At 40.8% G+C, this 12500-nt stretch overlaps 1 protein-coding gene across 2 annotated transcripts in view; it reads right to left on the reverse strand.

The window, feature by feature from the left end:
* NOX4 (NADPH oxidase 4) overlaps positions 1 to 12500 on the reverse strand; it is a 117057-nt gene that overhangs the window by 47262 nt on the left and 57295 nt on the right. For both annotated transcript variants that reach the window (XM_070751644.1, XM_070751643.1), the window contains 2 exons: positions 10206 to 10268; positions 5958 to 6018 (listed from right to left, as the gene is read on the reverse strand). In XM_070751644.1, the coding sequence (XP_070607745.1) occupies positions 5958 to 6018; positions 10206 to 10268 (124 nt within the window). The remainder of the gene's footprint in view (positions 1 to 5957; positions 6019 to 10205; positions 10269 to 12500) is intronic.

Here is a 12500-nt window from a genome sequence, read left to right on the forward strand (position 1 = left end):
AACTAAGATCCAATCATAATCATTCACTCATCATACAGTCAGCCGGAGCAAGAAGACAATGTTCAACAGCTCCAGCTCCAAAAATCTTTGCATGGATTCGTATTCAGAACCCAGCAGCATATTTTTAGAGTCTTATGAAAGACCTGGAGGCCAAATCTCTGGGGGGAACTGATTCCAAAGGACTGGAGCTGCCACAGAGAAGGCCCCTTCCTCTGAGCCATGCGAGGGTGACATTGCTTGGTTGAGGGGACCCGGAGAAGGCTGAGTTTATGGGCTCTAACTGGCCACTGGGATACATGAGGCAGTAGAAGGTCCGGTAAGTAATCTGGTCCTACCATGTAGAGCTTTATAGGTGATAACCAACACTTTAAATTGTGTTCAGAGACCAACAGGTAACCAATGCAGCTCATGGAGTGATGGTGAAACACTGATATACCTCAGTAGGCCCATGACGGCTTGCGTGGCTGTGTTTTGAACGTTCTTTAAAAGTAGCCCCATGTAGAGAGCATTGCGGTAATCGAGCCATGAGGTGATGAGGGCGTAAGTGACCGTGAGAAGAGAGTCCCTGTCCAAATAGGGCCACAATTGGTGCACCATAGAAACATAGAAGACTGACGGCAGAAAAAGACCTCATAGTCCATCTAGTCTGCCCTTATACAGTTTTCTGTATTTTATCTTAGGATGGATCTATGTTTATCCCAGGCATGTTTAAATTCAGTTACTGTGGATTTACCAACCACGTCTGCTGGAAGTTTGTTCCAAGGATCTACTACTCTTTCAGTAAAATAATATTTTCCCATGTTGCTTTTGATCCTTCCCCCAACTAACTTCAGATTGTGTCCCCTTGTTCTTGTGTTCACTTTCCTATTAAAAACACTTCCCTCCTGGACCTTATTTAACCCTTTAACATATTTAAATGTTTCGATCATGTCCCCCACCAGGCGAACCTGTGCAAATGCCACCCTTGCCACAGCTGAGAGATGTTGTTCTAGGCTCAGCTGTGGATCAAGGAGGACACCCAAGTTGTGAGGGGGATAAGATTCCTCCTCCCACCCCCAGGTTGATGGAAGGACAGAAGGAATTGTCCCAGGAAGGCAAAACCCACACCCACTCCGTGATGTCAGGTTAAAGAACAATTTGATTAGAATTGTATATACAATATACCGTAACTGCATAGAGGAACATCAGCTACCACTCTGTTTTATTACTTTTTTCATGTTTTCTGTTTTCTTTCCTTTTTTTCTGACTTGTTTCTTCTTTTCTTTTTCACACTTACTTTTACTCTTGTTTTTTTTAAAATTTTGAGTGTATTCTACTTATGACCTATAAAGCCCTTCATGGCACCGGACCAGATTATCTACAAGACCACCTTCTGCCGCACGAATCCCAGCGACCAGTTAGGTCCCACAGAGTTGGTCTTCTCCAGGTCCCGTCGACTAAACAATGCCCTCTGGTGGGACCAAGGGGGAGAGCCTTCTCTGTGGCGGCCCCGACCCTCTGGAATCAGCTCCCCCCAGATATTAGGATTGCCCCCACCCTCCTTGCCTTTCGTAAACTCCTCAAAACCCATCTTTGTCGTCAAGCTTGGGGGAACTGAGACATCTTCCCCTTGCCTATGTAGTTTCTGTGCACAACATGACTGTATGTATGTTTTTATTTACAGGATTTTTAAAGATTTTTTATATGTATAATTGCTATTTTACATTTTAATTATTAGATTTGTCTCTATGTACCATTTTTATCACTGTTGTGAGCCGCCCCGAGTCTACAGAGAGGGGCGGCATACAAATCTAATAAATACAAATACAAATAAAATGTTTTCATAAAAACTTATTTGAATTTTTCTGTTATATTTGTGTACGCAAATCACGTATCTATATGCAAATAGGATCCCTTCCATATTTGTATTACAATGCAAATGACACATTTTCATGATAATGTAAGTAATGACAGCACTAAACAGGGGGGAAAACTCCCTCCATTAACTGAATTGCCCCCTTCCTCAAATAAATTAACTCTATCTGTTCTATCTATCTTGGCATCCGGTCCTCTCAGTTCCTGGCAAATAGATAGGGAAGAAACGGAGGTAGCGACAGATTTTATGTTCTTCGACTGCAAGATCACTGCAGATGGGAACTGCAGCCAAGAAATTAAAAGAGGAGGAATTGGGGAGGAAAGCTATGGCAAATCTAACAGCATGTATTTATTTATTTATTTATTTATTTATTATTTATTAATCAGATTTGTATGCCGCCCCTCTCCATAGACTCGGGGCGGCTAACAACAATAATAATACAATGTAAACAAATCTAATATTTAAGTTAGTCTTCAGAGAGGGGCGGCATACAAATCTAATAAATAATAATAATAATAATAATAATAATAATAATAATAATAATAATAATAATAATAATTATTATTATTATTAATTTTAAAAACCCCAATTTAAGAAACCAAACATACATACTGACATACCATGCATAAATTTTATAAGCCTAGGGGGAAGGGAAAGTCTCAATTCCCCCATGCCTGACGACAGAGGTGGGTTTTAAGGAGCTTCCAAAGGCAAGGAGGGTGCGGGCAACTCTGATATCTGGGGGGAGTTGGTTCCAAAGGGTCAGGGCGGCCACAGAGAAGGCTCTTCCCCTGGGTCCCGCCAAACGACACTGTTTAGTTGACGGGACCCGGAGAAGGCCAACTCTGTGAGACCTAACTGGTCACTGGGATTTGTGCGGCAGAAGACGGTCCCGGAGATATTCTGGTCCGGTGCCATGAAGGGCTTTATAGGTCATAACCAACACTTTGAATTGTGACCGGAAACTGATCGGCAACCAATGCGGACTGCGGAGTGTTGGTGTAACATGGGCATACCTAGGGAAGCCCATGATTGCTCTCGCAGCTGCATTCTGCACGATCTGAAGTTTCCAAACACTTTTCAAAGGTAGCCCCATGTAGAGAGCATTACAGTAGTCAAGCCTCGAGGTACTAAAAAGCAGAGACATCACCCTGTCAACCAAAGTGTGTATAGTGAAAACTATGATTTTCCCATGGCTGTGAAAGTTGGGACCATAAAGAAGGGGCAGTACAAGTGCACTAGAATGCCTTCCGTCCCCTGTCCTATTGCTCTCCTATATCTCCTATACCTTTCTTCTATTCCTATATCTCTTCTTCTATTCTTTCATTGATATGTTCTATTACTATATCTTCTTTTCTATTATTTCTTAGATATATTTTACTATGAGTATCTCCTCTATAACCTTCATCATGTATTTTAATATGTGTATATAGATATATACCCACTAAAACCCTCATTGTGTATTGGACTAAATGAATGAATGAATGAATGAATGAATGAATGAATGAATGAATGAATGAATGAATGAATGAATAAATAAATAAATAAATAAATTGAGGCCTTTGAACTCTGGTGCTGAAGAAGACTCCTGCGAGACCCTTGGACTGCAAGGCGATCCAACTGGTTGGTCCTAGAGGAGATCAACCCTGAATGCTCTTTAGATCCTGAAGATGAAACTCAAATACTCTGGCTACCTAATGAGAAGGAAGGACACACTGGAGAAAAGCCTAACACTGGGAAAGATGGAGGGCAAAAGAAGAAGGTTGCAGGAACTGGGCATGGCTAGTTTAACGAAAAGAAGGACCAGGGGAGACATGATAGCAGTGTTCCAGTATCTCAGGGGTTGCTACAAAGAAGAAGGAGTCAACCTGTTCTCCAAAGCACACAAGAAGCAACGGGTGGAAACTAAACAAGGAGAGAAGTAACTTAGAACTAAGGAGAAATTTCCTGACAGTCAGAACAGTTGATCAGTGGAACAGCTTGCCTCCAGACGTTGTGAATGCCCCAACACTGGAAGTTTTTAAGCAGATATTGGATAACCATCTGTCTGAAGTAGCGTAGGATTGGTTGGTCAATCCACAGTAACTGAATTTAAACATGCCTGGGATAAACATAGATCCATCCTAAGATAAAATACAGGAAATAGTATAAGGGCAGACTAGATGGACCATGAGGTCTTTTTCTGCCGTCAATCTTCTATGTTTCTAAGTTAATATATTCTGCTCACTGATGATAACGCTGGTGCATTTAACAGCTGAGTTTTATTGAGGGTGGGAGCCGTTCTAATCTCTGGGGGGAGTTGATTCCAGAGGGCCGGGGCCCGCACAGAGAAGGCTCTTCCCCTGGGGCCCACCAAACGACACTGTTTTGTCGACAGGACCCACAGAAGGTCAACTCTGTGGGAGCTTATCGGCCGCTGGGATTCATGCAGTAGAAGGCGGTTCCAGAGGTATTCTGGTCCAACACTTTGAATTGTGACCGGAAACTGAGTATTATTATTATTATTATTATTATTATTATTATTATTACTATTATTATTATTATCGGGATGGCAGAGAATGGACTGGCTGGCTGGAGGCACTGAAGCAGTCGGCGTGACCTTAAATGGACTCCAGTGGATGGTAGAGCACAGGAAGTCCTGGAGGAACATGGGGTCGTGATGGGTCGGACACGTCTTTGCAACTAGCAACAACAACAACAACAATCTGTCCTATATTTTTTATAACTGCTTGGGGTTTTCTCCTTGCACTGTTGATCCAAATGTTAAGGCATTTTCATTCATTCTATTGCTTTTCTACCCAACCATAGAATTCCAGAGGGCTATGTGAGCTGAAAGTAGGTTTCCCAGCACCCAGGAGAAGAAGCATATGGTGAAATGAAAGGTAATGTGACCATCACAATATGATATAGATGTTAAGTAATTGGGAAGGCAATCAAACAGCTGGTGCAAAAATCTCCTTACCTAGCAAGGACATATTTTCTGTGACAATTCCCAGATACAATGCAAAGGAAATAAAGGCACAGCACACAGACTCTCCCTGGGTTACAATTGTAAGCTGCTGCGATTTGTCTTGAAATAACATGGGCAGCCACTAAATTTTACAGATAAAACAAACAAACTGCCAGTGAGGCTGGGAGGAGGAGTCAAGTGAGGGCCTTGCTTGGAGTTATTTGTGACCACAAGCGACATGTGACCTCCCTCAAGATTCATGTATCCCAGCGGCCAGTAAGATCCCACAGAGTCGGCCTTCTCCAGGTCCCGTTAACCAAGCATTGTAGCCTGGTGAGGCCTAGAGTAAGGGCCTTCTTTGTGGTGGCTCTGGTCCTTTAGAACCAACTCCACCCAGAGATTTGCACTGCCCCACCATCCTGGCTTTTCAAAAGGTTTTAAAAACACACCTTTGCTGCCAGGCCTGGGGCCATTGAGCGTTGACAATCTGCTCCGGTCGAATAGTATGACTGTGATGAGATGTTGTTGGTTAAATGGTTTTAAACGTTTTGGGGTTTTAGGATTAGGTTTTAAATGTTTGGGTTTTCAAATGTAGCTTTTAGGTTTGGATTTTATAATTGTCTACTTTGTATTTTTATGCTGTAAGCCACCCTGAGTCCCCTGAAGAAGAGCAGGCTAGAAATAAATAAATGAATGGCTGGATAGATAGATAGACAGACAGACAGACAGACAGACAGACAGACAGACAGACAGACAGACAGACAGACAGACAGACAAATAGATGATTAGATAGATAGATAGATAGATAGATAGATAGATAGATAGATAGATAGATAGATAGATAGAGATGATAGTCAGACAGAGACAGACAGACAGACAGACAGATAGACACATGGATAGATAGATGATATAATTCTTTATTGGCCAAGTGTGATTGGACACACAAGGAATTTGTCATATGCTCTCAGTGTACATAAAAGAAAAGATACCATCAGGGATCATAAGGTACAACAATTTATGATAGTCATAGGGTACAAATAAACAATCAAATCATATTAGGAAACCATCAATATAAATTGCACACAAATGGTTGGGATTCTGTATCAAGGTATTCATTACAAGAGAAAGTGTACAGCTGGGCTCTTCACATACCTGTCCAGTCTCCTACAACTTTAATGTGCACTCCGAATGTTGCCTTGGTAGCTGTTGGGCACTGTAAAATGAAGTAAGTTAAAATAGTCAATAATGAAGCAATCCTACAGTAGCACTTAGCTACATGTGGCAGGATTGGAAGATATTGGATTAAATGAGTAGTGGGTTTCGCTTAACTTTACTGCTGGTTTGGGAATGGGAGTGCGCACCCAACAGTTCTACGCATATGCAGAGCACTTTTGATTATGTCCGGGCAGGTGGCAGGAGCCTTCAGCTGCCACCATTACCGATTGGTCTGAACCGGTGTGAACTGGTAGGAACCCACCACTGGTTATCATATTAAATGGGTACAGTATTTTTCAGAGTATAAGACGCACCTACGTTTTTGGGAAGAAAAAAGGGAAATTTAGTTTAGCAGATATTCATCTGGCTAGAGTCTTTAGTCTGGTCAGCTTCAGCACATTATTTTATCCGCTGGTTAGGGCTTTTAAAAAATCTTATTTGGAGAGAGTAACAATGAAAGAGCTTGCAAGCCAGTAACATCTGGGGAAATCATTAGTTAGGCCTGGAAAGAAACATTCAGAGCAAGTAGAGCAATTAAAACAAAACCTACAAAGACAGGATTTGGAAATCATTCTTCCCAGAGAGTAACAATGAAAGAGCTTGCAAGTGAGTAAGAACTGGGAACATCGTTAGCACCTGTTTAGGGCTGGAAAGAAACATTCACAGCAAGTTAGAGCAATGAAAAAACCCCTACAAAGACCTAGGGCTTGGAAAACATTCTTTGCAGAGAGTAACAATGAAAGAGCTTGCAAGCCGGGAAGAGCTGGGAACATCATTAGCACCTGGTTAGGGCTGGAGAGAAATATTCGCAGCAAGTTAGAGCAATGAAAAACCCCCTGCAAAGACCTAGGGCTTGGAAAACATTCTTCGCAGAGAGTAACAATGAAAGAGCTTGCAAGCCGGGAAGAGCTGGAAACATCATTAGCACCTGGTTAGGGCTGGAGAGAAATATTCACAGCAAGTTAGAGCAATGAAAAACCTCCTGCAAAGACCTAGGGCTTGGAAAACATTATTTGCAAAGAGTAACAATGAAAGAACCTGCAAGATAAGGGCTGGGAAGATCGTTAGCATCTAGTTAGGGCTGGGAGAAAATGCTTTGAAAAAAGCTACATTCAGAATACAAGATTCACCTGGATTTTAAGCCTCTTTTAGGGAGGAAAAGGGTGCGTCTTATACTCCAAAAATGGTAATTACACTGATGCAGACAGAACAGTTTCCAGGAACTTGGAAAAAGGGTTTCCTCTTGAGTTATGTAAGCAAGTGCTTTTAGTTCACGGAAACATAAAATGTCAGCAGATCCGCTTATTTTGTCTCATTGCCTTTTGCCTCCAGGGATGTGTCTTATTTGCAAATATACTCTCTGCTGGCTGGTTTTTGGTGTGTGTTTTTTTTCCCAAGCTCCAGATCTGTTCTACACAAATGTACACAAATGTACCAACAAATCAGAAGCAAATGCATTTGTGCAATCAGCTGGATTGAAGCAGCATTCTCTGTGTTTTCTGCTCCCTTTCTCAGGAAGCATCAAACCCCCACGGGATTTCTGCTTTCTTCTGCTTCTAAAGAATTCAGTGGGTTTTTTCACTCAAAGAAAATCGACTCATGGGTACGGTTGTTTTCCGCTGAACTGGGAACAAAGGCATATCCAGCCGTGCTACATCATGGTTCAACCCAAGCATTAAAAACAACATTCAAAAGATCAGACGGTCTTAAGTCTGACTCATGGAAAATGGATTGGGTTGACCTGATCATCCCCTTCTTAGTTAATGAATCAGACAAACCTACCAGATGTCAGACAAGATAAGTGACCTTTTTTCTCTTCCTGTGAATTTGTGCTCCGGGTGCATGTTTGGTCCCGACTTCCAAAAAAGGCAGGAATCAAAAGAATACCAAAGTCTGTCTGTCTGTCTGTCTGTCTGTCTGTCTGTCTGTCTGTCTGTCTCTCTCTCTCTTTCTCTCTATCTTTCTATCTATCTATCTATCTATCTATCTATCTATCTATCTATCTATCATCTATCTATCTATCTATTCGATCTATGCACCTACCTACCTACCCATCCATCCATCCATCCATCCATCCCTCTATAATTGTCTGTCTGTCTGTCTGTCTGTCTGTCTGTCTACCTATTTACCTATCTGATCTACCTACCTACCCTTCCATTCATCTATAATTATCTATGTATCATATCTATCTATCTATCTATCTATCTATCTATCTATCTATCTATCTATCACTGTGGCGGTGCAGTGGTTGGAAGGCAGTACTGCAGGCAACTTCTGCTGATTGCCAGCTGCCTGCAATTTGGCAGATCGAATCTGACCAGGCTGAAGGTTGACACAGCCTTTCATCCTTCTGAGGTCAGTAAAATGAGGACCCAGATTGTTGCCGGTTACCCTGACTCTGCAAATTGCTTAGAGAGGGGCTGTAAAACACTCTGTAGTGGTATCAAATTCTAAGGCCTATTGCTATTCATGGCTAAGGAGGTCCTCTCAACAATTCTCCCTAAACAGTTTGCATCAGATGAGTCAATTCTGGTTGAAGGAGGCAAGCCTAACGGCCTTCTGCAACTAGCCCCCATGGGGGTTCATAGATTAAAAAATAGCACTTTAAATTGTCCCTGGAAACCGCTTTGAACAGCCTATTTGAAAAGCTTCTCCCTGTAATTCACCTCCTTCAAGTATAAAGTGATTGCCATGCCCCTAACAGCATCTCTCAAATCCCCAGTGTCGCATAAATCAGGTTTCCTTTAAAAAATGTGAGAATATACCTTGAGAATATGAGAGCAAAATGTGAGCCGTTTGGGCAGTCTTTGTGAAAAGTTTACAGGAAGTCCTCGACTGACGACCACAATTGATTCCAAAATTTCCATTGCTAAACAAGACAGTAGTTAAGTAAGTTGTGCCCCATTTTATGACCGGTTTTGTCCACAGACATAAAATCACTGCAGCTGTTAAATAACATGGCTGTTAAATTAATCTGGATTCCCCATTGACTTGTCTTGTCAGAAAGGGGATTATATTCCCTGAAACATTGCAACTGGCATAAGTACCTGCCAGATGCCAAGGCTTCTGGGTTTTGGTTATGTGACCACAGGGAGGCTTGTAAAAGCCAAAAAATTTGGAAAATTTGTCACTTTTTTCCCCCTCCCCCAAGTGCCATTGTAACTTCGAATGGCTGTTACAGTCAAAGACTAGCCGTAAACTCCAAGATTGTCCACGAACGGCACAAGGTTGGGCGTACAAATCTCCCAGCAGATGGCCTTCTGAGGAAGTCACATCGCCATCCAAGTGAACAACCATTGATCCTGATGACTTCCATGAGTTAGTACAACTCCTTTTTTTAAAAAAGCCAGTCAAACATCTGGCTGTGACCACTTTACTTAGTAAAATCTGTCTGTCTGTCCCTATCTATTTAGGGACAGACAGATCTACTTACCTACAGTATCTATCTATCTATCTATCTATCTATCTATCTATCTATCTATCTATCTATCTATCTATCTATCTATCTATCTATCTATCATCTATGGTATCTATCTATCTATCTATCTATCTATCTATCTATCTATCTATCTATCTATCTACAGTATCTATCTATCTATCTATCATCTACAGTATCTATCTATCTACCTACCTACCTACCTACCTACCTACCTATCTATCTATCTATCTATCTATCTATCTATCTATCTATCTATCTATCTATCTATGTTATCTATCTATCTATCCATCCATCCATCCAGCCACCCACCCACCCACCCACCCACCCACCCACCCACCCATCTATCTATCTATCTATCTATCTATCTATCTATCTATCTATCTATCTATCTATCATCTATGTATCTATCTATGCATCTATTATCTATCTATCTATCTATCTATCTATCTATCATCTATCTATCTATCTATCTATCTATTCATCCATCCATCCATCCCTTATCTATGTATCTATGTATCTCTCTCCCTCTCTCTCTCTATCCATCCATCCATCCATCCATCATCTATCTATCTATCTATCTATCTATCTATCTATCTATCTATCTATCTATCTATCTATCTATCTATCTATCTATCTATCTATCTAAAGGACTGTTCATTTACATCTCCAGAAGAAGCAAGCAAACCAAACACTTGTTAACAATGCCAACAAAAATAAATTTAAAAATAAATAAATATAATCCTTACCATTGTAAGAGTGAAGGGATGGCTCTCCAGAGAGGACACGCTTGGGCAGTGTAGAATGATATACTGAAATATATCAGCCAATGAAAATAGAAAATAAAAATAAAGATGAAGAAGATAGCAAACATCACAGGGGGTTGTTACTCCTAATGTTGCACTGCTCATCCCACTGGAAAGTTAATGCCTGTGATCCTACTATACTATCATTTCTGTGGAAGTTATATTTGTGCTAGGACTGTAAACTCCAGCTGGTGCAGAAGATGAGCTTTGCCAGGTTGCTGAGAGGAGCACCAGCTGGCTGAAGATTAGACCTTTGTTGAAACAAACGCAGTGACTTCCAATCACCACCCAGCCAAGTTTGAGTTTTTCGTTTAAGTATACAAGGTTCTCAACAGGTTGAAGCCCCGGTGGCACAGTGGTTAGAATGCATTATTGCAGGCAAACTTTGCCCACAGCCTGGAGTTCGATCTTGATGGGGTTCTAAGGTTGCTTGGACTTCCATTCCTCCAAAGTCTGTAAAATGAGGACCCAGATTGTTGGGGGCAATATGCTAACATTGTAAACTACACAAGGAGTGCTATAAAACACCACGGGACAGCATATGTCTAGATTTGATTTGATTTGATTTGATTTGATTTGATTTGGTTTGGTTTGGTTTGGTTTGGTTTGGTTTGGTTTGATTTGATTTGATTATTTGATTATTTGATTATTTGATTTGATTTGATTTGATTTGATTTGGTTTGGTTTGGTTTGGTTTGATTATTTGATTTGGTTTGATTTGATTTGATTTGATTTGACTCTCAGAAGACTTGTCTAAGTGCTATTGAATTTCTACTGAAGCCACCATATGTGGGAGGCTGACCCTTCTGCTATTATAGATCTGGTCAATTCTTTAGGACACCTTGAAAATCCTGATGTACGAGTCTGACTTAGAGGAGGAGGAAGATCAGGAGCCTTTGCTAGATGCCTGCTTTAGAAGGTTAAGAAAAAGACAAGAATATTTTATGGGAAAAGGAAGTAGTCTGTAGTTTGTAACTCTAGGGAATTGTTGACCATTTCCTATAGGTAGTTAAGGGTGGTGTGTGGGTAATTCGGGGTGGAGTTCCAACATTTTGCAATGGAGTTGGATGATGTTTGAAATTTTAGCCATGATACTTTCTTGCTAAAATCCTTGGAGTAAAAATGCCGTCTGCAGAGATGCTGAGAAGCTGTAGAAGTAAGTCTGTGAAACTGGAAATTCCTTTTCTCATGAAGGAATGCACAAGTAGCTTTGATCTTTGGCAGCAACCTCCCTGAGGAACTGTTATCTCTTAATTACCCTCACTGAGGAGCTGCCAAGATTATCTCAGATGCATGAACATGGCTTGTAAAAATGAGACTACATAAAAAGATTGATTTGAAATGTCAGTGCATGGATTCCTCTTTTGTTTTCAAGCTGCATAGGCCCGGGATATAACAGCCTGCAGGCAGCAGAAGTATCCTGCAGTACTGCACTCTAACCACTGCGCCACCACAGCTCAAAGAACTATGACTGGATTAGTAGCAGACTAGTTTAAATTAATTGTGATATTTTTATTCAAAGCTCTGACTAGAGACATAAGGAATTCCACTATGGACCTAGTTGGAGTAGACTTCACTCATTCTTTCACTGTTAGCAAATTATAATAGGATCATTGCTTGCAAGAACAAATTCCAACTTTGACTTTCTCTTTAAAAATCCAACTCACTTTTAAAAATCATGAAGCAAACAGTACACTTTACACAGGGGTGGGAGAATAAAAACATACTACACCTTCTCCATAGCATGGAACTCATTTGTAGCACTTCTTGAACTGACCATGCATTATTCAGTTACCTTCCCTATTGGTTCATAAATGTGAGTGCGCACACATTTAACCACAAAAATGTGGCTAAATAGGACAGCATTATGTCTGGCCGGGTGGTGCCCACCGGCAGTCGATATTATAAGTTCATCCAAACTGGTAGAATACCGGTTCTATCACCCATCTCCTCCCACTTATGACTGTATGACTGCAACTTGTTGCTTGTATTCTTAAAATTTATATTAATATGGATTGTTTCCTGATTGCTTATTTGTACCTTATGATAATCATTAAGTGTTGTACCTTATGATTCTTGACAAATGTATCTTTTCTTTTATGTACACTGAGAGCATATGCACAAAGACAAATTCCTTGTGTGTCCAATCACACTTGGCCAATAAAGAATTTCTATTCTATTCTATTCTATTCTATTCTATTCTATTCTATCCCATCCCATCCCATCCCATTCTATTCT

This window comes from Erythrolamprus reginae, chromosome 4 (assembly GCF_031021105.1).
Source record: "Erythrolamprus reginae isolate rEryReg1 chromosome 4, rEryReg1.hap1, whole genome shotgun sequence".
Classification (NCBI taxonomy): domain Eukaryota; kingdom Metazoa; phylum Chordata; class Lepidosauria; order Squamata; family Dipsadidae; genus Erythrolamprus; species Erythrolamprus reginae.